Source organism: Pseudopipra pipra, chromosome 2, assembly GCF_036250125.1.
Source record: "Pseudopipra pipra isolate bDixPip1 chromosome 2, bDixPip1.hap1, whole genome shotgun sequence".
Taxonomy (NCBI): Eukaryota; Metazoa; Chordata; class Aves; order Passeriformes; family Pipridae; genus Pseudopipra; species Pseudopipra pipra.
The window spans coordinates 105766919-105792625 of record NC_087550.1 but is presented as its reverse complement, the minus strand read 5'-3'; the positions used below and the strand labels follow the sequence as shown (position 1 = coordinate 105792625).

The 25707-nt window shown below is 39.2% G+C and overlaps 2 protein-coding genes across 5 annotated transcripts in view; both read left to right on the top strand.

Moving 5' to 3' along the window:
* Nucleotides 1–8183, top strand: part of KLHL15 (kelch like family member 15) — a 28170-nt gene extending 19987 nt beyond the window's left edge. For all 3 annotated transcript variants that reach the window (XM_064646785.1, XM_064646786.1, XM_064646784.1), the window contains one exon: nucleotides 1415–8183. In XM_064646785.1, coding sequence (XP_064502855.1) covers nucleotides 1415–2524 — 1110 coding nt within the window. In that variant the 3' untranslated portion in view covers nucleotides 2525–8183. The remainder of the gene's footprint in view (nucleotides 1–1414) is intronic.
* Nucleotides 1–25707, top strand: part of APOO (apolipoprotein O) — a 65893-nt gene that overhangs the window by 16041 nt on the left and 24145 nt on the right. The window contains exons 1-2 of one of the 2 annotated variants that reach the window (XM_064646790.1): nucleotides 20070–20156; nucleotides 24484–24591. In XM_064646790.1, coding sequence (XP_064502860.1) covers nucleotides 20109–20156; nucleotides 24484–24591 — 156 coding nt within the window. In that variant the 5' untranslated portion in view covers nucleotides 20070–20108. Of the gene's footprint in view, nucleotides 1–20069; nucleotides 20157–24483; nucleotides 24592–25707 lie in introns of those variants that run through there. The other variant, XM_064646789.1, reaches the window with a different exon arrangement.

Genomic DNA, 25707 nt, shown 5'->3' with positions numbered 1-25707 from the left:
CAACTACTGTATTCACAAGGTATAAAGAACATTAATTTCCAAATTGCTTTCCACATACATCGAAATTCATACCACCCCTGAGGTAAGGGGTGGTACAGACTTTTGTTCCTTGGGACAGGGAATAGGAGATGAGGTAACAGATACTCAAAAATGTTAGCTTCTGGTGTTACCTTGTGGTCACTTGAAACTTCAGAGCGGCCTCACATTTCTTCAGAGCATTGCTTCTCATTTTGGAGCTGGTGGGAGCTAAAGGCATTTAGACTGTTTGTAAGCAATCCAGTTTTATGTGAAAGAAACTGGAACCTTGGATCAAATCTGATCGAGGATTTGTGGATTTGGCAATATCCAGCAGGTTTTTACTTGTTTTAGAAGTGTGATTCAGAAAGCTGTGTTAGACCAGATTGTACAGGAAGAGGGAAGCCTCTGAAGAGAATCCCACGGTGAGCTGAGGAATGCTTGGAGCTAGATGAGTTAAAACTTTCAGGACAGGGATGTGTTTTGGAATGGTCTCAAGACCAGCCTGAGGAACTTAAGTTGTCTGAGATAGTAGGAATGGTCTTGAAAAGGTAAATTCTTGTCATCTTCTCCCTCACCCACAACTCCAATAAAACTGAGCAGGGATAGCTCTTCTAACTGAGGTGTCACTTCACTGTGTGCTAATTCAAAGGTTGTAACTCTGACCTGGGAAATGGAAGTTCAAACCTACTTCCACCATTTGACAAAGAAATGCACAACCAAAGGATTATAGATGGAGATATTTCCCTCTTGTGTTAAAGGCATTTGTTAACATGTGGAGACTCAGAGAGGGGAAACCATAAGGGGTAGCCATCATGATGAGTGGTTGGTGCAAGCACATGTTCTGAAGGAAGGAGGTTGGGTACCTTCCCTTCCCCTTCGCTTCTCCTTCCCTTCCCCGCCCCAATTAAATAGCTCTGTGAGCAGAGCTTAGCATTTGGCAATAACTGCTTAGGCTTGGCTGTGAGATTTCAGAAAAAATAGACCAGAGTAAACCTTGGTAAACACAGAATGGGTGTGTAGAGTATCTTTCAAACTCAGGAAAATAGTGTATTTTTAACTAAGGTGCTTCATGGATAAAGCAGAAGAGTAACAGAGGCTTTTGGGGGGGAAAAGAATAATGATTTTTAGACTTAGGGATTTCAGTTGTGCCTAATTCCAGCATAAATTTTGCATGTGATTATTCTGCTGAAATTGTTAGTCACTGCTGTTAGTCACTAAATTGCCTTCTGGATTTTTGGTAACAATACACTAGTTCAAGCCTTCTTGCACAAATGCTATTGCTCTCAAGAGTGCCTGAATGAAACAAAGTAAAATAATCTAATGATACATAGTCATTTAGATTTTCTGGATTGTTTCTCTTGGTCAGAATTTTAATATCTTTTAAATGTATTCATAGGTAAAAACATCAGAATTTTATCGATACTCCCGGCAGCTGCGACATGAGGTTGACCAAGCCATGAATTACTTTCATAGCGTTCACCAACAGCCTTTGATGGAAATGAAATCGAACAAAATTCGTTCTGCCAAACCCCAGACTGCAGTATTTAGAGGAATGATAGGACACAGTATGGTAAACAGTAAAATTCTTCTCTTGCACAAACCAAGGGTCTGGTGGGAACTAGAGGGTCCTCAAGTACCTTTACGACCAGACTGCCTTGCCATTGTAAATAACTTTGTGTTCTTACTAGGTGGGGAAGAGCTGGGGCCAGATGGTGAGTTTCATGCTTCATCCAAAGTGTTTAGATATGACCCAAGACAGAACACTTGGTTACGAATGGCAGACATGTCTGTGCCACGCTCTGAGTTTGCTGTTGGAGTTATTGGGAGGTATGTTTATGCAGTGGCTGGGAGAACCAGGGATGAAACGTTTTACTCCACCGAACGGTACGATATTACTGAAGATAAATGGGAATTTGTGGATCCCTATCCAGTCAATAAGTATGGACATGAAGGGACTGTGCTTGGTAACAAGTTGTATATCACTGGTGGAATTACATCATCTTCAACTTCTAAGCAAGTGTGTGTGTTTGATCCCAGTAAAGAAGGGACAGTAGAGCAGCGAACAAGGAGAACTCAAGTGGTCACTAACTGTTGGGAGAACAAATGCAAAATGAACTATGCAAGATGCTTTCACAAAATGATTTCTTATAATGGTAAGCTTTATGTCTTTGGTGGTGTCTGTGTGATCCTGAGGGCCTCCTTTGAATCTCAAGGATGTCCTTCTACAGAGGTGTATGACCCTGATACGGATCAATGGACTATATTGGCTTCTATGCCGATTGGTAGGAGCGGTCATGGTGTAGCTGTTTTGGACAAACAGATAATGGTTCTTGGAGGCCTTTGTTACAACGGTCATTACAGTGATTCAATTCTCACCTTTGATCCAGAGGAAAACAAATGGAAAGAAGATGAATATCCAAGGATGCCGTGCAAGCTGGATGGCTTACAAGTCTGCAGCCTGCACTTCCCTGAGTATGTTTTGGAGCATGTTAGACGCTGCAGCTAAAACTGAGTGAACAACCCAGTGAAAGACAAAAAGCTTTACCTAATTTGTTAAAAAAATACAAACCAATTAAATTCCTTCAGAGACATTTTCCTTATGTGTAAGAACAAATGTTAAATGCTCAAGAGAAACAGGATGTACAGGGAGTGTACTTACCAAGTTTATTAGAAAAGCCAATAGTTAGTCTGACCTTGTAAAAGCTTTGTTGTTTTGGGTTTTTTTTAACATAACTGTAAGTACAAAAAAAATAAATTTTTGAGTGTGCTTGGGTTTTTTTGTAATATTTTATGTCCGTAATATTTTCTCTTTTTTTTTTTTTTAGTGGCCATTATGCCACTATGCTTTTGAATTAAGTTGAGTTTGACAAAATATTTGTGAAAGGCAGAGAAGAAATATTTGATTAGCATTTTTTTGAGCATCAAAATAAACCTCATCATCTGTACTAGGGTACAGCCAGATCTAAGATAACAAAACCAAACCCTTTCTGTATTTTATGTTGTTTTTTAGATGCTTTTCCCATTAACTGCAAAGAATTCTTAAATCTACTAGGTGTTTTGGTTTTCCCTTACTTACTTTGTAGAAGAATTTTAACCCCTTTGCATGACCTTTTTCCTGGTTTTGTATAGTGGTACCAGTAAGTCTGCCAAACTGCAAATTACACATTTTCTACTGAATTGAAAACAAAGCATTTTTATATTCAAAACACTGTTTCTATGCTGCCTTCTACTGTCTGCGTTGTGTTTGTTGGTGAGTAAAAAAAGTATATATACATGTGCATACACTGTAAAAACTGTATATAGATGCATCTTTTTATTTGCAGTTACAATATTATATTTTAACTAGTGCACAGATTCAGCCATATCTGTTGAATTTAAGGTATTCTTTAATAAGCTAAATAATTCAAAGTTCTTAAGTAACCAGAGGCCTCATTTGGTATCAAAGTATCTTATCTTTAGTATATACTGATTGATTCAGTAACTTTAAACTCTTTATATTGTTCCTACATAATGAACTGTTGATTATTTGTTATTTTATAAATTATTTTTTAAAAAGTAAATTCATCTTACCTGAATTTCTTTTCAGTTTCAATGTGCTGCCCAGTTTTCTTTTTTCATGAAAATGGAAAATATCAATAAGCAAATGCTCAGCACTGCTGTGACCCACAGTTATTTTTGGAACTGGATACTGGATATACTACAGTTTATTCTCAGTACTTTGCTTGTACTCACATTTCAGTATGAGTACTTGTATTGAAGTGGTGTAATCTTTTCATTATTATTATTTTAATTATTAACTGTTAAGAACTACTGTGTTTTGAAAATGTGGGGTTAGGTGATTGGATGGTTGATGTAATTTCTGTTTCTTTTGTAAAAAAACCTACACAACTATGGCTACTGACCTCAGAGTGCCTGAAACGAGATGTGTGGTCCTAGAGGGCTTTGAATAACTCCATTGAGTCTAACTTACAGGTATAACTGAGAGTAGATTGGTAAGAATTATCTACCAAGACATAAATAATAACAGTAATTGCATTTTGATTATCTTTATGGATGTGAAATAAGCCGCTTCTAGAACCTAAAGGAGAAGTTGAAGGCTCACAGTTCAGATGCTGAAACAGGCAGCTGCATGTTCTGTAAAATCTTACGCTGCTGTGTTTCACTTGAAGCAATAGACTTTACTTTATATGCAGCAATGCAAAACCACTTTATTCAGCATCTTCCAGTCAGAAATCACTGTAGAAAAGGAATGTACAGTACTCAGGGAGTTCAAAAGAATGCACTTACAAAGGGACCAAAATCACCCTAAATTTTCTATGTTAAAAATAACACCTATTGTCTAAATGAAGTTTGAAATAATAGGAGTTAAAACAACTTGTAAAACTCCTCATATTGTGTTTTGATATTTTTGTAGTAATTATGTTCTGGGTTGAAATGTGAGTATTTGGAGCTATATGGCAAGTCAGCAGATTTTTAATTTTTTTTTTAATTATTAGAAATGATTTATTGATCAAGTATTTTCTTTTCATATGTTTTAAAATAAAGAGGTAATGCATGCCATCATAGCTATAGTGATAAGCTATTTACATCAGAAGTGACTGGACCAAATACTGATATTCAGCCTTCTGATGCAGGCTAGTTTGCAGTTAAATTTGTCTTTTTTAATAAGAATTCAGTTGACTGAATTAGAAACTTAATTTACTTTCTTGATAGCTTAAGTTAAAGCTGGTGTGGCTTACACTAAAACCTCAGTTTCACTACATCGCCCTGTGTGGGTACAGAGAGAGACTGACTCCAGTAGGTGCTGGCTCTGTGCTGACTGTACATAGTTCATGGAATATTGAGGCACAAGAGAAAAAAACAAGGAGTTTTAAATTTTTTTTTTCATTATTCTATTTGTCACCAGCTCATTTCTCAGTGAGTTAATGGGGCAGCAAAAACTAATCCTGCCTGAGAAGGCTTTCATGGGCACGTTCTGTATAGTACAGAGTACTTCACTTTTATCTGGGGCCAGTGTGGGGAATGAACATGATTCTGGATATCTGGTGTTCAGGATTCAAATGTCTTAAAGAGACACAGCCAAGACTTTATTAAAACTAATAGTAAAGATGGGGGTGTCTTAAGTTACGTTCTGGATTTGAGCACCTTCCGAGGTTCTGTGTACAGGGCACCAGCCTCTAAAGTCATTGCTGAGTACACTTGAAGAACCAGATTGTTTTTGGTGCTCTTCTTTTAAGTTTGTATCTATCTTCAGGTACCCAGTTCTGAAAGTTCTTGTTCAGGGTTGTAATAGTAATTGTTCTGTGAATTTTTAATTGAACTGTTGGTTTCAGCTTCCTTGAAAACTGTGTCTCCACTGAGAAGCTGGCTGCTACCTTTCCAGCATTAGGAATGATTGGAATTTGCTTGGGTTTAGAATGTGTGGGGGTATGTGAGAGTGTTTTGTCAATTTACATTTCTACCATACTTTTACTGTTTCAGACATTAAATATAAAATGAACTCTACTTTCTCTTTTATGTTACAATGGAACTTTTGAGGCAGTTATTTTTGTTACTTTATAAATCAGAGGGATTCTTTATTTTAATTGAGTTTGCTTTTGTTATTTAGCACCAGATAATTTAGTGTTTAAATAGAAACAAAACTAAGCTGGGTAATAAGAATTGCCTATTACTATGAAATTTTGAGCATTATGATCAGATTAAGATGAGTTTTAAATAAAACACTTAAATGCCTCTCATTTGTCAAGGAAAAGGTAAGTTTCAGTCTTTGATTATTAAGTTTGGGGAGGTTCTCTTTCTATTCCCACCCCAACCATAACTGGAATACCAGCAAACCTAATGTCACCCACATATTTAAAATTCAATGCATGACCTGCTTTGAAAAGAAAGTGTACTTGCCTCTTGCCTTTTTTTTAAAAAAGTGGACATAGTGAGTTACAATATAGGGTGGTGGATTTTTTTCACATCTATAGAAAAAATATATCAGCTTCATTTCTTAGTTTAGCAACCAACTCCAGCAGGAAAGTTTCTTTTCAGATGAAGTAATGTACAATAAGCAGAGTGCTCCTGTAGAGGGACCAGACACTGCCAGTTCCCATTTCACATGCTGCTGTGCCTGTTTTTAGGGGACAGGGTTTTTTTAAAGTACTGCATAAGGAAAAAAATCGTTTATTTTCCCCCCACAAAATGTTGGTAGTTTCATAGTGGGAAGTATAAGGTGGCAAAAAACTTTTGAAGTTTTTTTTCTCGTGAATTCGGCTGGAGGAAGGCAATACTTGGTTTTACAAAGGCCCTGCTGTTTCAGAAAGCACTGCTGGCAAGTGGCAGCATATGAGCTACCTGGCAACCTGCTTTTATGTTACTTCCTTTTGAAAAGTGTGGATGTCCTACTTTCTGCAGTATGATAGCAGTCCTGTTAGAATTAGATCCAAGGGTTTGACTTGAATATTTCCCTGGTTTCTGAGGTTTGCAGCCATTTTTTCTTGAGGCCCTCCTGCCTTAGAAACCCAAGTGCTGCATTTCCTCGTGCTGATAAGATGGTAACTGCTTGTGTCAGGGATGAAGTGTCACTCAACACTCAGGAAGCAAAGATAAAATTCAGGAGGTACAAACTCAGATTATTTAAAAAAAACCCCACATTGCTTAACTCATTATGTCCATTCTGTAGCAAAAGAAGGGTAAGCATTACAGGGAGATGCTAACAGTTCTTTAAACTTCAAGGTTGCGTCAGCCTGTATATGATAAAGTCTTTCTAAAAAAGAATCATATTTATAGAGGTATTTTGCCTTTTTGATGTATTTTTCCTTAAAAAAAAAAAAAAGAGTGACTTGGGCCCCAGATTCTTTTAACACTTCAAATGTGTACTTTGCATATGTGAATTAGTCCAGTATAAAGAAAACAGAGAACTGTAAGGTACTTAAAACATAGAAGCACAAGTGTTACTAAGCCTGTGCTTAAGTGTCTATAGGATTTGGGACATCAAAGAAAACACCCCTACTGCTCTTCTCCTGTTTATAAAAATATAGCTGGTGAAGTTACTTGAACAAGCATCTGTCACTCATGGCTGAGCTCACTGAAGGAGAGCAGGAAAGAACATAACTGGAAGGCACGAGTCATCTATTTAAACTGAGTTTGCTGGTGTCCTGTAGCTCACATTCTGAGATTGTTCATGCTTGTTAAACAACTTGAAGCTGCTTGAAATAAATACTAATGACTACTTTTACATCTGTATTCTATTTTTGAAAGTTGGTGACTAACTTGAAAATTTCCATTTGTATGAGTAAACTTCGTAAAACGTAGTTGTATGTGGCAGGAAAACTGATTTGTTTTGACAACAGCTTTCCTGTATGTCCCTCTACTAAATTTTTATTCACTTCCTGAATTTCAATTAATGTTTATATAGTCTTTTAAAAATAGCTTTCAAAAACCAATTTCAAATGTCTTTGGATTAATATTAAGTTGGTAGCTAAGGGAAAATCACTTCTATTTGCAGATAGTAGTTTTTATTTATGGCTCTGGTAGAAAACCTTACTGTAAGTCTAGAAAATGAGGTGTTCTGTAGGACTGAAAGGTTACTTAGGGGGCTTTTATTACCTCAGTGGGACCCACTTAACTTTTGTGTCAGTTCTGGAACAGGTGAAGGGAAGAGTGAGCTATGTTTTTATTTTAAATATTTTCCCTATATATTGTTATTTTTGTAGATATTTTTAAAATAAATTATTATATGCTGGAGATTGCAATTCCACTATAATATCCCATGATTCCAGTGTACAATATCAGATTGTTTGTATTGCAAAGAATGTATTTGATAAGTTAACAGGAAAAGTTATTTTCAAACTGTGCTGTGTTTGTGTCTAGCAATTGAAATACTTTTCCTATAGAAAATTAAAATTAAATGTATATGACCTCATATCTACATTTGGATTAATTGTTGGATTAATAATTACCCAGGGCTGCTATAAACTTCTCTAAATAATTTAAGAATTGCCTCTTTTTACTGTTTTAAAGCATTTTTTCTTGTCTTTTTTTGGCAGAAAGTATTTTTCCCTTGCTATGGATACAGTATACTAGACTTGCATATGTGCTCTGTTTGGGTTTCAAAATGAAAAAAAATGTATAAAATGTGTATAAAGAAAAGTGTAAATAAAATATTTTTAATCTTTAAACACTCTTGTGTAAACTGTGTAATACTCAAAAGTGTGGTGGATCTGGATCACTTTCTATAGGACTTTGGAGTTTACTGAGTTAAGCAGCTCTTCAAAACATCTGTTGCAGTGATTCTGTAATGTTGTGTCAAAGTTATCCCATCAAGGAAAACTGGATGTGGTTCTGTAGACAACACCAAGCTCTTTTCTTCAGCTGTATTTTACAGTCTTCCTAATTTTAATTGCTGTAGCACGTGAGTCTGATTACTCTGCACTTCAAGCTTGAAATATTGTTTGGAGTTGACTTTATTGTTACATTTGTAACCCAGTGCGATGGCATTTAACCTGGAAGACTGAACACTGAAGGCAGCCCTTGGTGTCAGTCAGCAGCCAGGAGAGACTGTTCCCTGCTCTCACGTACGTGGAATTGAGGGCTCTGCAACAGCGTGTGTTCATTGCACAATTGGACCTTAAAGTGCCAGAAGTCCAAGTCATACTGCTTAATGTTTCCTGTAACAGGAAGGGGAAACTTCATTTCAGGATTAAAGTGTCAGATTAGAACAACATTCAATACCAGGGAGGGGGAGTGGGGTGGGAGGGCAGGTAAAACAGGAGGCTGTAATCTTATTTTCTCAAGCAGTCCGCTGAAAGCCTTCCTTGTCAGTCCATTGCCACACTTCTCCTTTTCTCTGTCACTGTGTTTTGGCAAGTCTCTCTCAGATCAAAGCCCCTGGTTCAAAAATCTGCTGTCAAGAATGTTTGAAAATAACTGTGGTCTCTTTAATTTTTTTCAATATTGAATTCTAAAATAGCATTTTAATTTTATTTTAGTAATTCAAATTACTTTAAACTTTATTCGCATGAAGTAACCTCCGCCCCTCCCCATTTTTGGTAACTTGGCTTCATCCTACACTAATGGGAGAATGCTGTGGATGAATTTGTGCTGGTCCCAGTGGGAATTTGTCATGGGAGGAAGGGCCTATTTAATTGTGATATTGTCCCCATTTTGGGTTCAAAAGGGGACCAAATGCATTAGACTGACACAGTGGAAGAGAAGATGACAGCAATCTTTTCACACTGTGTTATTTACACTTCTTTTTCTTCGCCTTTTTAATTCCCCTTCCCTGTGAACCAGGTTGTGTTTTTGGCAATACCTTTCTTCCAAGATGTTACACTGACTGATGTGACTTACTTGTTATCACCTCTGCAGTTGATAGGCATCTCCAACAAAGTTTCCATTGTTTCACTAAGGAGAGCACTCGCATTTTAGCTGGTTCATACCAAATTCTTCACTTTTTTTTTAAAATATATGGCCTTATTTTTTAGCAGTAGTTCAGTAATCTGTGTTCATTTGTTTTGTGTGATATGAAGTTAATGTTATTTTGGCAAAGAGTTTTTTCAGTGAATTCTTTCTAGATTCTTTGGTATAATTTATCTGCCCTTGTTGACTTGAAATTCTTAATTTCAACAGGTGTTCCCCCTTTGTTATGTGTTGGGGTTTTGGGGTTCTAGGTGTGGAAGCGTGTCAGGGGTTTTTTTTGGTTGGTTGGTTTTGTGGGTTTTGTTTGGTTTTGGGTTTTTTTGCCTTTTTATTTTATGACTCCATTGGCTTCTAACTGTGGAAAGGTGAAGCGTTGCTTTGGGTGTTGCACAGCCTCTGTATCAGTTCTGTACCTTTTGAGTTCCTAACATACTCGTGAACACATGATCCCCCACCCAGCCTTTACCCTGTCAAATCGTGCTGATGGTTGAGTGTCATCCTTTAGTTGAAGCGTCTTCTTGTCCAAGGCAACTTTCTTAGCATGTGCAAAGACTTCATTCAAGGGAGAGGATCAGGAATATGTGTTAAGGCACCTTTAATTTCTTGTTTTCATTAACACTTTCCACTTGATTCTGTAGTTACACTGGCAGGTGCTTTAGGCAATGTTTCCAGGTGAAAATAAACCTCATCATAATATCTGCTTAAGCACCCAGTGACTGGCCAGTCATCTATCCATTGGAATGAATGCCAGCATTAAGCATCACATGCTGAGCACAAAGCATTCTAGATTGATGCTATGTGGTACCTGAGGAACTAAAATAAAAAAAATACTCTTTTTGCCATGTATCTGGTGTCTGTCAAATGTATCTCCTGGTGATGTCACCCTTGCTGGCAGTTCTCCTGTATGAAGGATAAATGTTGTTCGATAAGTGGTGCTGAATAAAATATTTCTTTCCTAATGAGATAGATGGCTTTAATGGTTAATCCTTTTATTGCACTATTTAATTTTACTAGACAGATATGTCTGTCTTTGGCTTAAACTGGCAGCCTTCTTTCCCACAACCATTTCAGTATGTCCTCAGGCACGTTCTAAACATTGGTTTGCTGGGAGTTTTTTTGTCATGTGGTTCAGCTCATAAGTTTGATTTATACCAACCATGTAATTATCTTTTCTGTGTGAGTGTCTTTGTTTCCTGTGGTGAATTGTGCATTCTGTGTATCTGTTTGTATGTACTATTGATTAGATTTTCTGACTTTACCATCCCTTCTTTGTCAAAAGAATTGCATAATGCCAACTGAAACTAACTCTTTCCTCCTTGTCTAAGTTCCACAGTCTCAGGGGAAAAATACTAGGATGGTCAGTGTATTTCTTTCATGTTTACCTTCCCAGATTGCTGAAGTCATACAAAATGCATGGGATCGTGCTTGTGGTGCTGACACTGGTGTCGATATAAGGCATGGCCTGAGTGCCTTCCCTTATGTTGGTATAGTGATGCCCTTCATTTTCACTCCTGGAAAGCAGGGAATTGCTGTGCTATCATCTTCCACCTCTCAGAAAGCCCTCTTGGCTAATCTATGCCCAGGAAAGAGTCCTTAGTTGGCTGGAGGATGTTCCTTAGGATTTGTGTCATGTCACACATGCTCTCCATTCTTCCTCTGGCTCTTACAGGGAGTTAGTTCTGCAAGGATTTTTTTATCCGACACAGGTGGCAACTTGATACCAAGAGCTTATTTTAACTTATGAAATCCAAAATATCATAGTACAGAAGACGACATTTTAGAGGGCAAAACCTTTTTTTTTTTAATATGTATATTTCTTCTCCTCTTAATTTTGAGTTCATTTATTGCAATCAGGAAGTTACTGTCAACTAATAACTTTTCCTCCACTGTTTCTCCTGTCAGTTTATCGAAAACACTGAAAAGAATTATGTAGTCAGAAAAAAAAAGTGATTAATATAATTAACTGAACTGTAGCTTTTAATTGAAGGACTTTTCATGGTCTTAAAGTTGGGAACTGGTCCAGTTAACAATCTTCTTGGAAGTGTTTTAGCTTATTTCTGAAAGAGCTGGATTTTGGCTCAGTACTGTTCTCTGAAAACAAGGAGACCGAGACTGACCTCTACATAAGTTAAATAAACTAAATACCTCAGCCAAGGAAATCTCAGTACAAAATTGTTAACACCCAGATAATCAACCAGCTGTACTCTGCAGAAGTTAGGAACCTTACAAGTGATCGCAGTTTCTCAGTTTGAGTTTTGTCCTAGCTTTGTCGTGCAGAGATTTTTATTTTTCCCATGGTAAAAATTAATTACAAGAATGTATGTTTTGCTAAACTTGTTAAACTGGTTGAGGGAAGCTGTGCTCTTGGGTCTGCTGCCTTGTTCAAAGCAGGGCAGAACACATTAAAATGACTGGAAAGATTAGCAATTTTCCAGTGCCTTAACTTCTGATGATTTATGCATCTGCTGTGAATGGAAATCATCCAATATCCTCCAGAGATAATGTCTGGAACCAGGCATGCAATTTACCTGCTTCATATTCCCATTCTTCTGTAACAATGGATTGATCCCTCCAGCTTTTCAATTCATGAAATTGCCATCTCTTGATATTCAGTGAAGTTGCTCCTATTTGTAACATCCAGTTTCTGGGCCCATACAAAACCCTGCATTGTTACACACCTGTTCCATCACACTTGAGAAATGTGACATATTTTTCATCTATACAACAGCCAAAGCAAGCTAAGGCATTGTTTTTAACCTCTGCCAGCACCACACTGTACTAATTGCTGAGACCGAAGAGGTAGTTTCAAATGCTGTGCTAGATGGAAGCTGTTAAAAGTAAAGATGGTGTTGGTCTGTGCACCACTACCCTGTGCCCCTTAAGTGGCAATGATGCCAACCATAGACCTTCTCTAGAGGGAAGGGGGGCACAAACATAGAAGTCTTCTCTTTACAAGAAGTAGTAGGTGATAACACGCGTTAAACATACAAGAGATCACTGAGGGAAACTATCTACATGACAGTTTTCATTAGTGATTGTTGAGAGACCCCTGAAATGTGTCCTAGAATTTCCTAAACACACTTCAGGATTAAGCACGTGTAAGGTTGAGTGTTGCTCCTTTGTGGAAAATGCTTCCAGAATGGAAGCGGTAGTTGAAGGTACCAGACAGGGTGGGTTTTAATGAATATGAGGCAAAGGAATGGAAAGTTGCCAAACCAGCCTGAACAAATGCCGTGGTACCAAAGAGCAAGGAACTGTACGAGGACTTCCTGGCTAATGAGTGCTCTGCACAGAAACACAGGATTATGTCCCAAAAAGGGCGTTTTGCTTCCAGTTTTGCCTCATAGCTCTCATTCTCTCTGAAACAAATATGCCCTCTTCATTTTTGTGATCTTCTGTTGAGCTTGAGAAGAGCAACGTGTTGGCTGCATGGACGCTGCATGGACCCACTGTAGTGAGTCAGTAAGAGTAAAATGAAGAGGTGACTGGTGAATTGTGTGGAAAGGATAATCTAGAAAAACAAAAACATTTAAGGCTTTTCCCCTCAAAAAGGGTTTTACTCGAGATTGAACAAGTAAAGCCTGAAATGAAAATCTGCCTTCTAGAAATAGAGTAATAAATGTTTTCCTTTCCACTCTTCTGTTACATCAAATGATGGTGGCAGCACCAGTGAAGAAGAAATCTGTGTGACTCTTCATGTGCAGTTCAGCTCTGTCTCTCCTCTTGTGCAGGATCTGCAGCAAACCCCTGCAGAATTTTCTGCTGTTCTTCTGGTCCCCAGGATCCTGTAAGGCTTCAAACCCCAGCCTAATGGCTTAATGGGGAAGCAAATCCAAGAGTTAACCAAAAGTGTAAGTATGGGCTTCACTACCCAAGTACACAAATTCTCAATGCCTTGTACCATGTGAGATGTTGCACAGAAGGTAGCGGTACCTGCTGTGTTCTCCAGCTGCTCTGTGTGTCTGTGTAAGTTCTTTGGACCTCAGTGTAACTCCTCTCATTCTCACAGTGTGTGTGGATTAGAAGCATTAAAATGCAATTTCCTAACAGCAAAAATGAAGACACTAAAACATTTTTGGTAATAGACTGTACATCATGTGCCCTCGTAGAAAATGAAACATAAAATAAAGCCCTTCAAAAAATGACATCCTAGAAGTCAGTTATAAGTGACAAAAGTAAGCTCAGCATGTCATTGTTGTTTATTAAGGAGGCAGCACAGTAAAAGAAGGAATGTGTACCTTTAATTGGAAATTATTTGACAGACCTAGAAACTGTCATTTAGGTAAATAACGTACTACATTCAATATATATATTTATGAACATGGATTTATAGGCAAATGAGGTAAAGGTTTTCACATCATCTTGCTAGGAAATTAAGGATTACTGTGAAAATAATTTTTAATGTAAAAAAAATTGATGCGCTAAATATGTAAAGACTGGCAACAGATGCAAGACATTTCACCTTTTAGCCTCAGTTGATTTCCAAGATGTATCCTGCTCAACCAAAATCTGAGCCCAACTTTAAAAGGAGTTGGTCTTTGTTGTGGTGGGTGCTTAAGGGCATCAGAAAGGTGTTTGTGTTCTCACTAATACTTGTAGCACCTATCTGTGCTTTAGAAGGCATTGCTACACCAAGTATCTCTGTTGGTGGTATCGACAACTTGTTAACAGAAGAATTATTCACTGGAGATGGAAGGAGTAATTGAAAAATGTGGAATCAGAGCTGTTGATGGCTTCAGTGAGAAGCCAAGGATTTGAATTAGGGAAGGAATGTCTGGCTGTTTAATAGTGGTGATATCAAAAATGAATAAATATGCAGTTGTATAACACTGGTTTTTTTGCATGATATGTTTCTGTTTTCTACCTGTCCAAGAACATAGAATCTTTATTTGGAAAGCACATAGTGTATTTTGGATGCTGTCAAAATGTGACAAACCTGGTAAGACAACAGGTGCTGAAATTCAAGTCCTGGTTTACCCCAGATGTGAATGCAGCAGTTGAAGGTAGGTCATTGGGAAAGCAAAAAGAGCTCTGCAATGGCATCTGTCCTTAAAATTCAATTTGCTTTCTGAATGTGTGACTTCAGACCTCGTAGCTGCCAATAGAGCACCTCTGACAAACGTTGAGAAACGACTCATCTTAAATATAAAAGGAGAAAGCACAAGGTAAGTTTCACTTCAAATAAAACAGTATTGTTAAATATAAAAATCTGTTCAATCCCTCCTTTTATTTTTCAAGGTAGGAAGTGAATAAAGGAGAAAGGATGAAAGAGTATTCTTACGGCTATGCCAGTTACTCCCCCTTCCCAAAGGCACTGTGAAAGGTCCATCATCACGCTCTCCTATAAAACCAGTTCAATTAGCTGCTTAACAAATAGGTGCTAAAAGTGACAGGAATATGAGAAATGGATCATGTGCTTTGGAGGCCAACCTGGAAAAGCTGTGTACCTGCCATGTCACCTCTGACTGAGCTTTGTGTGGAGCTTTTAGAGTGCCAGGCTCACAGTGTTAGGTGAAGCTGCTTAACTGATGGTTGAGTTTACTGAAGCCCTTGTGGTTATGTATTTTCTATTAACTACATATTTTCAAAAGATCTTGAGAGATCTGCCAAACAGCATTCTTTCAACTTAAAACAGTGCAGACAAAAAGCTGTAGGAGGCAGAATAGCAGTTTATTTTATAAAGACATAAAAAATACTAAACAGACTGACAAAACTGTAGTGGCAAGTCATGGTATTTAGAAAAGTATTTTAGTGAAAAAATGCATGGAAAAACGAGTTTTTTTCCATATTAGGTTTTTTGTTTGTTTATTTTAATAGGCAAGAAGTTTTACCAGGAAGGAGAACATCAAAACAAGCCAGCCTTTCAGAATTACAGTATTTTCCAATGATCAGTGTGAGTAGGTAACTGCACTGATATTTAATGGGCAGATGTTACAAACTCACATTTTAACAGTAATGTGCAACAAATCAATTTTTTTCTATCCTTAAAAATCTATGGCAAATAACTGTAATTGCATTGCTAGTAAAGGACTGCTCTTATTTCCCTGACCAAAAAATAAACCATAAACAAGCAATCTAATACAACATTATGAAAGCTTATGGCTAAAGCAAAGCAAAGGATTAGAGATCAAGTTTCTTAAATTGTATTTTTGCCTGGGCTGACATAGTTTATGAACTGTGGCAACGCTTTCAAGCTTCTCTGAGCTGCAGCTTTCTAAAGAAAATGTGTCTTTCACGGGTGTTTAGAAAAGCCAATTACCAAAGAGGGAGAAAAATACTGGCATGCAAAATAGAACTGAAATTTGATAGATGTTCTTACATTAGAAACAGCCAAGAGTCAATCATGCCAAAGCTCTTTATTCTGTGGCCTCAGCAGCAGAACCTTCAGTGCCTCTTTAAGCCTGTCTGACAGTGTTTTGGACTGTGCATAATCCATTATGGCATATATTATCCTTGTCCCAGGGAAATTTTGCAGAGACAACCTCCTCCGGCATAAGAGAACAATACACCTACGTGAAAGCTAAGATATTTGTATTGTTCTTCTCTATAAGGGTTTTCACATTCTTTTCAATCAGTCTTTTCAATAATTTTAAAGATTAACTTCCACGTTAAAGGAAAAAATGCACTAACGATGCCAGAGCTAATAAAATTATTTGGATTAAAAAATTTTCTGAAACAACCATTTGTTCTTCAGATATTTATATCCGTGTTACATAATTGTGTCAATAATTGCTGTATAGCTACTGAATATGAATTAATAACAAAAATATGTATTTTTATCGTATACACCATTGTATGTACAGAAACAATTAGATTTTTCTTTACTATTCATGCACCAAACTTAAAAAGAGAATGTATTTGAAATATTCTTACATCTGTCCTCTGCAAAACTGGGGAACAGTCAATCCTACCCACAGCCTGGGAGTTGAGAACTCAGCAGAGCAGGCATTGTTATTCACCTCGATCCACACACCTCTTGTGGGCTCTCCTGTCATTTTGAGCTTTGAACATTTTCTTTCTATAACTCCTCAAGAATTAATAAGATGCATTAAGAAATGCAACTGCTTTGCAAACTCCCCAGTCGCTCCCCACGTGCTCACAAAACTGCCATAAAATGCTGCGAGATTGATTTTCCACAAACAGTTGCCTCACTCTGGCTGCTTATATTCCACAAATATAACTGACTGTGCAAAGCACAGTGCAATGGAGAAAGAGGCCCATTAGTGGTTTTCACTCGCTGGTCACTTACGTACATTTTAGGTATAACTCTTCCTTGCTAAAGGAGGAATCTTTATAACCAAATCCATAATAAAATATTGTTATTTTCTGTTATCCTGTAGTTTGGGTACTGAAGCTCATCTCATACCATTTGTTCATGATATTTCTGCTATCCCATTAACTTTGCAAGCAGCCTGTTGAGAAGCATTGCCCGGTTCTGCAACACGGTGGTTAAACATCCCCATTAGTATGGAAAATACTTGTTTCTGCTATAGCTGCTTTTATCAGGTCTATAAAGAGACCGCAATAAAGAAATGTAGGAATTTTCTTTAAGAGCAAACAACAAAAATTATCATCACAAAGAAAATGTAAGGTTATACAAGGGTGCTTATCTCATCTGCCTTTCTACAATGCTTCTCCTGATAAACTGTTTTCTACCATATTCTTCAGGTGCTTTACATTTTGCATGAATATTATTTTAATAACATTTTCCAGAATTAATAAGGTGCTGTTCTGAATATTCTAAAATCAATATTGACTGTTTTAAATTGTTACAGTATTTTTGGGACCAGAAAAAAATCAGAAGATCTATGTTATTTTCCTGGTGTGCCTATGTGTCTCAGTTAGGAGTGTGGGCTTCTCTCCCAGTGCCAGGGAGGAGGAGGTGGTGAATGGTTGGACGCAATGATCTTAAAGGTCTTTTCCAACCTAATGGTTCTATGATAGAGTGCACTTGGAAGTGGAATTCAGCTGCTCTGAACCCTCTGGTGGAGCCATGTCCAGCCCATACTGAGGCAGGAGAGGCTTCTATGAGGTTTCCATTGTTAGGCAGCCTGAATCACCCCTTCACTACAAGGCCTGACGGAACAGCCCCCCAGCAGAACTGGGATGGCAAGTCTATGGCACAGCCTATGGAACCTCTGTTTTCCATACATAACAGTTAATCTAAACAGAGAATACAGACTAATGTTTGTAATTATCTTTGTGTCTTAAGCTTCAAGATAGGTTTTTCACTGCTACCTAAAAATTGACAGTAGTCAGTAAAAGGAAGGCACTTGTTTGCATTGGAATGTGGGGTTATGTGACCGACATAAGTATGAAGATAAATAAATATGAGGATAAATAACTTTAAAAATGTTAATAAGCATGTCGCATGAAGATCCATGTAACTGGTCAGAAAACAATGATATGTGAACATGAAATAAGTCACCTCTTTAGATGGACTTACTATTTTCTTGGTAATGTTTGTTGCCTTGCCATTGAGTGCTGTGGAAAATCATTAAACACAACAAAAGGTGGAAATTCCTGACCAGAAAATCAGAAGAAACAAAGAAGCAGTTTACTAACTGGCCATATGAGAACAGATTTCCCATGATTTAAACCAGAATACAGTATTGCCTTGGTTTATCTTATCACAGAATCATCTAGGTTGGAAAAGACCCCTAAGATCATTGTGTCCAACCTTTGGCTGATCACCACCTTGTCAACTGGACCATGGCACTAAGTGCCATGTCCAGTTGTTTCTTGAACACCTCCAGGGTTGGTGACTCCACCACCTCCCTGGGCAGTCCATTCCAAGTCCATTATCTGATAGGAATTTAGCACTTGTTATTTCTGATCTTCATCTCCCACTGAATAAGAAGTCAGACAGTGTGGGATGTATGGAAGACCCTTCCTCAAAGCAGATGTGAGCAAAAAAACTTGCTCCTGTTGCTCAAGTGAGCTGGGAGATGCTGCAGGGGATGCAGAGACCAAGGAGTAGAAAAATACAGAAAAAAGGGGTACTTGCTTTTATTTTTCTTTTCAATTTAATGAGATTAGAAAGGCACAGAACCCTGTGCATACACTAACCCCATTGTGCTAATTTTGGCTGGGGAAGAGTTAATTTTCTTTGCAGTGGCTGGTGTGGGGCTGTGTTTTGGATTTGTGCTGGAAACTGTGTTGATAATACAGAGATGATTTTGTTATTGCTGAGCAGTGCTTAGACAGAGCCAAGGCCTTTCCTGGTTTCCTACTGCCATGCTGGGCAGGAATCTGGGGGTGCATAGGAGGTTGGGAAGAGACACGGCTGGGACAGGTGACCCTAACTGACCAAAGAGATATTCCAGACCATATGACATTGTGCTCAGTATATAAAGGAAGAAGGAAGAAGAGCAGGGCATTTGGAGTGATGGTGTTTGTCTTCCCAAGTCACTGTTATGCCTGATGGGACCCTGCTCTCCAGGCTGAACACCTGCCTGGCCATGGGAAGCAGTAAATGAACTCCTTGTTTTGCTTTGCTTGTGTGTGCAGCTTTTGCTTTTCCTATTTAGCTGTCTTTATCTCAACCCACGGCTTTTCTCACTTTCGCCCTTCTGATTACTCTGTTCCTGCTGGTGGGGAGGTGAGCAAGTGGCTGCATGGTGCTTGGTTGCCAGCTGAACTTAAAACATTAGAGTAGTTTGTATACTGAGCATGATGTCATATGGTCTGGAATATCCCTTTGGTCAGTTTAGGTCACCTGTCCTGGCAGTGTCTTCTCCCAAATTCTCATTCACCTCCAACTTTCTCGCCAGCGTGACAACGCGAAAAGCAGAAAAGGCCTTGACTTTGTTAATAATACTTGACTTTTGTCAACAATAGCAAAAACATCTCTGTATTATCAACACTGTGTTCAGCACAAATCCAAAACACGGACCCATACCAACCATTGCAAAGAAAATTAACTCTTCCCCAGCCAAAACCAACACATCCATCCAAATTATATTGGCAGTGCGACAGAAGGGCAGTGAAGCTGGTGAAGGGTCTGGAGCACAAGTCCTGTGAAGAGCAGCTGAGGGAGCTGGGGGTGTTTAGCCTGGAGAAAGAGAGGCTGAGGGGAGATCTCATCACTCTCTACAACTACTTAAAAGGAGGGTGTAGCCAAGTGAGGGTTGGTCCCTTCTCCCAGGCAACTCATTACAGGAGGAGAGGACATAGTCTTAAGCTGCACCAGGGTAGGTTTAGGTTAGACATTACAATAAATTTTTTCACAGGAAGGTTAATTATACATTGGAATGAGCTGCCCAGGGAGGTGGGGGAGTCGCCATCCCTGAAGGTGTTTAAGGAAAGACTGGATGTGGCACTGAATGCCATGGTCTGGTTGACAGGATGGTGTTCGGACATAGCCTGGACTCGATGATCTCAGAGGTCTTTTCCAGCCTAATTGATCCCGTGATTCTGTGCTTCTGATTCTGTGATTTCTGAGTATCCGAATCTCCTTCACAAACGCTGCGAGGTAACATCCCGAGCCGTGCCAGCAGGTCTAAAGACTGGTGTCATGTCCTTTCGGCCCTCGGGCACTCCACCTTTGCCCACACGAGTCCCAGAGGGACCCTCCTGCCCGGCAGGTACCGGAAGTGCCCCCCCGGCACGTTCCGTGTCGCACCGAGCGGCGGCAGCACGCGCGCGCCGGGCGGGGCCGCCCCTCCCCGTGACGTCACGCCGCCATGACGTCGCCGCTCCCTCCCCGCCCGCCCGGCGCCGCCATGTTCAAGGTGAGGGAATCAGGGATCACCCCCGGTCCATCCATCTATCCATCCATCCATCCCCCGGCCCCGCTCCGCCGGCAGCGCCCGCGGGATCCCGCGAAGGGGCCGTGCCGGGAGCGCTCGACCCGGGGCGAGAGCGGCCCCGGAGCGTGGCCGGAGCGAGACTCGGGGGGGGCCCCCCCGAACCGCCCGCGGGGTTTTGCCTCTTAACCCTTCACAGGCTCTTGGTTCTGCTCTCGCTGCAGCCGCTTAATCGTCCTTTTAACGCTTCAAACCCTCGTGCCCTCCGTGTTGCAAGGGAAGGAACCGCATTGCTTGTTTAAAGTTGCTTCTGGGGCACAGCGGCGCCGAGCTGCCGGACCGCAGAGTCTGGGTTCGTGCGTGCAGAGCACATTCCGTATTTGCAATTCTTATTTTAAAGTTGCGTCCAGCACCTCGGAGCTGTGTTACCGCAGAGTTTGGGTTCGCGCAGCTGTCGCGTGAAAGTCACTTGAAAGTGACAACTCGGCCGTGAAAAGTGTCCCTTTGGTGCGTGAAGGTTGTCAGTGAAACCTGCGAAAAACACGGGCCGGGACTTTTTGTCTCAAAGGTCTTTGCCTCCGATAAGAGGAGCCCCAGATCCTTTCAGGCCAGAAGCAAGCTGTGTGCTTCAGTCAGGTTGTTGCCACGGCCGCTCGAGAAGCAGGAGGGTTTTTTTAAAAAAAAAAAAAAAAAAAAGGTGGTGCTTGATTCTTTGTATTCATTCTCCGAGGTACTATTTTCTGTGTCAAATCTTGATAGTATATATCAATATACTAAATATACTAATATATACTAAATATACGGATGTAACTAAAACACAAGAAGTTCCACCTCTGCGTGAGGAAGAACCTTTTTCCACTGAGGGTGGCAGAGCACTGGAACAGGCTGCCCAGGGAGGTGGTGGAGTCTCTCTCTCTGGAGACATCGAAAACCCACCTGGACATGTTCCTGTGCCACCTGTTCAGGTGGCTCTGCCTTGGCAGGGGGGTTGGACTGGGTGATCTCTGGAGGCCTCTTCCAATCCTAACAATTCTGTGATACTGATCTGCTGAGCAGACTACAACTGCTCTGCTCTTGTTGCAGCTTCTTTTTTCTTGTGATAGTTGCTGGAATTGTTTTGTGAGGATTTTATGTTGGAATCATTGGCAATTCCATAATTGATACTGAATTGTCATTAAAGGGGTTATGTGTGAACCTGTGGGTTTAGGCACTATGCATAATACTATTATTTTTATACATCGAAGTTAGGCAGATTTAGGTGCTTCAGGCCAACATGATTTTATACCTCTAAGAGCAAAATGGGAAGGTGGCTTTTTGCCCTTGATATTTGTGCTTCAGGGACAGGAGTGCTCAAGAGTTTGGGGTTTGGTTTTGTGTTTTTATAGTTGGGGTTGGGAAATAGGAGGAAGAACAGAAAAAGAAGAGAAAAATGAAGTGGCTTTGTACATTAGGACAAATATCAGCCTTCTCAGAAGTATGCTCAAGGTTTGGGTTTTTTTTCCTTTCTGTTTTTCCTTTCCCACCTGTTTTGACAAGGTGACAAAAGTCATAAATACATTGAGAATCCACAGACAAGAGGAAGAAAAGAAAAACGTTCTAGTTAATCTTTAGCCCTTTATACGCCTGTTTGAGAACTAATATGGGATTTATGCTTCCCACAGACATTTTTTAGTTAAGAACTTAGAGAAAGACACTAAAGCAAGACAATAGAAAATAAAATATCACAGTCTTTCTCTCCTCCTTCTTTAGGATAGAATTTGCTTATCTTGTGTCTGAAGATAAAGTTGAATTCTTCAGCTAGAGGGAGGAGTAAACTTAGTATCTTCTTTACTTACGGTAACCGCAGAGCATTGTCAAGAGAAAAGAATGTCGGGTTTACTCTTTTGATATCAGTGGAGTAAAACAGGCAGGGGAGACACATGTCAGTCAGTCAAAATGCTTTACTAAACCAGTTTAAATGGTTTAGGAATACGTGGTTAGTATAGAATTAAGAAATGAGATCCTGAAGGTAACTTTGGAAACAAAAAGTGCAGCGGTTGATCTTTTGTACTCCCAAATAAATATTTTCATGTGTGTGGTACTTCAGCATCAGTTCTGTCTGTCCCATAGCTCTCTGTAGCTGATGTAGAGGACCACTGCAGTATGTCCTGAACAGCACATTTAAGGAGAGATTCAACTTGCACTTTTAGTGATTAATTTCATTTTGTTAAAACACAAAACCAGTGGAAAATGTCTGCATTTCAGTATCTTGATAATATAAATGGTTGACATTTTCAGTCTGAGTAGTTGTATGATCACTGATACCTGTTTGTGAAACCAAGGTGCTTCCATTCTTGTGCTCTGCTGATTGTGTCTTTATATAAAAATCTCAAATATTTAAAACATTTGGATTTACGATTTCTGCTGTTGACACTTAGCACCATTTACACTGTTTGAAAACATATTTCAGAATGAAAATGTATTTAGTTTTTTGCCTTTTCAGTGACAGAACAATTGTGCAGTGAAAAAAGGAAAGATTGAGGAAATAATCTCTACAGTTACTAATGGTTAGTAGTGTTCGTGTTTTTGTCTTGGCCAATAGAAGTATGTGAAAAGTGTTTAAACAAACACCATGAAAGATTATTCCTGTCTTTTCTTAGCTGTGAAACAGCTCATCCAGTCATTGTGGTGTTTCATTTATAGTGCTGTAGTAATGCATCCATAAATTCAAATAAGGAAAAACTTGCATTTTTAAGCAAGTTTTTCCATACCTTTTGACCCAACAGATCCCTTATGTCTTCCTGAAAAGCAATCCTGTGACCTAGTTCTTGTGTGCTGGTTCTCTACACATAAATGAGAAGGAAGTTTGACAAATGTATAGCCAATTTTTAATTTGAGGAGGCTCTTGGTTACATTTAATAAACATTCTATCTGCAAAGCAGTGGAAGAAAGTTAATGTGCAAATGCTTATCTGTGTACAGTAAGATGATGTGGTCTGGATAATTTTAAAGCTATTTTCTAACAGTTCTGCACTGGACAGGAAGTTTCAGAGCAATTGTCCTGTGGCAAGGCCAGTTATCATCATCCCAGCATGAAGGATGTATTGGTCTGACCAAGGCTTCAGTGTCACAAGCAGCTAGGTCAGTGTAATGGACCCTTCTACTTCTGAAAAGGTAGAGGGTTTGCTGCCTTCTCCTTTTTCATCCCCTCCTCCCTGGCCACACCGTTCCCCTGGTGCTCGTCAGGCTGTTTGATGGCTGGGTTCAAGTTGCTAAGCCCGCGCAAAGCTCTCCGCTTCTCTTTCAGGACTGACCTTTCCCCAAATTGCCAAGGTGAAATTGCCTCACGGTGGAAGCACCTGGCCAGCAGAGCTAGGGCAAGGTGAGCAGCAGGACTTCTGGAGCCTGTGCCAGAGCAGGGCCAGACGTTTCTAGTTCGGTGTTAGATCCTCTCACCTGTAACCTGATACAGCAACACACTGGCTGTTGTAACTACACTTTCCCCTGAGCAGTAACAGGAACGTGAGATACTGAAAACTTTCCCGTTTGAACTGCCATTACTGGAGTTATACTTTGCTGTTAATAAGGATGTCCAGTTGTTGGGAAATGCTCACTGGGCATTCTGGATTTGCTACCCAGCTCAGGTTTTCATCTTCTGGTTTTTTTTAAGTTGAAGCAGACTTTCCCATTAAGAAATACAGTTTAGTGTATGTCCTGAGTGTCAGAAGAATTATATCCACCTTCCTCGTGGTGGTTGTGTCGTGTGACTGGATTGAATCTGAAGTATTCAAAAACAGTCAAGTAATTCATATTTCTTACAGAAAAGTAGAAGACATTCCTAAAATTCTTAGAAAGCAGTGATTATGCTCTGATATTTTCAGCTGTAGGTCTCAATCTTTTCTTGAATCTAGATGCAAATACTAACTAGAAGTAAAATGCTGAACGAAAAAATTGAAGTGTTATAGGTATTCACAAAGTTGCTTATAATATGAATATATTCTCAGTATTTATACTGAGAAGGTTAATAAAAATGTTGGTTTAAAATGAGAGAAAACAAGATGTTTTTTAGAGATGAAAACTGGTAAGATTAGCATTTATATTTACTGTCTCCTTTAGCCTTAGGCTTCTCCAAATACCATCTGAATAATTTAGGTGTTACCATTTGTGTGCCTGAGATTGTATACTGCTGACCCCCTTTCTCCTAATCTCTAAGTTTATTAATATGTCACTTTCTACCATACATAGGTACTTAAACATTGTCTACATGGATGTGTTCAAACGTTGCCATTTTGTTTGCACCTAGTGATGTCCTTGTCTCCCTACAATGTTTCCAGGTAATTCGGCTGGGGGCCACCCCTGTCAGCCTCAGCTTGCTCTCTGTCCAGGTTTATGCTGCTTCCTCAGAGAAGACTTCCAAAAAGGAGTTGCTGAAAATTGAGGAGGTAAGTGTAGTTAGAGCCTTAGCGCTCTTTTATCTAAAGAATTCTGAAAGACATTATATATTTAGGTGCATCTCTTCACCTTTTGTATTCTTGCCTTTAAATTTGCTTCTCAATTTTCCATAATAGAGAGGTCTATATAGTTCTGCTTCTTTTACCTAGGAGTTGCATTTGATTTCCTTCACTTGATAGCATCAGGCTTGTTTGTGTGTAAGATCTTTTTCCTACATTAAAGCTTTCTGTTCTTCATTCAGAAATTACGTTTTCATGTTTGTAGATTTACTTGTGGTTGTACTTCAAATACACAGGAATATTTTCTTTGCCTTTTTTCCAGATAACACTATTTATTTTTTACTGTAAGTACTGTTGGGAAATTCTAATAAAATTTCGTTTATATTCTCCACTAAAACAGCAAATCAAAATGTTTTATTTCTAAAAATTTCCTCTTTATTTTATGACCAAAATTCTTGCCTGGCAATGTTTTGAATCTGCTATAGTAGCTTACAGAATTTTACCAGTTTTCCTTTCTTTACAGCATTTAGACCTAAGCAACAACAAATACAATAAGTAGTGGTAATAAATACCTGTCACCTTTTTATTTCTCTAAGATGCTGCAAAAATCTTGGTTATATCACAAGTAGAGCTTTAAAACACCCTGTCAAACTATAGGCTCAGCAGCATTGTTGCACAAGCTTTTAAAAGTCTCCAACATTCAAAAAAATTAAAATAAGTAGTTCATAACTAAATACAGCTTTATATCCACGATAGTGTGTAGTTGTTTAAAAATTTCCTTGAAGTACTTCAATCCAAGTTGTTACATAAGCAGTAGAACTGAATTAAACTTACTTTTGTGTATACTTAGGCCTTTTGGAGTTGTCTGCGTGGGCAGTTCACTTGTACAGTGTGTGAGAGGATCAATAATTGAAGTGGTCTCCTGGTTTTACCCCAGCCCAGGCTTGGGCTCACCTCATACCTCCATGTCATGAGTCAGTCCTGAGGCAGCAGTGAGCACTTCCATGTGTGCTGAGTAATTGGCTTGCCCATCACCTCCAGCAAAGCACCATGTGCAAGCCATGGAGTTTTGGCTGCCTTTCTTGCCATTCACAGAGCATTAGTTTG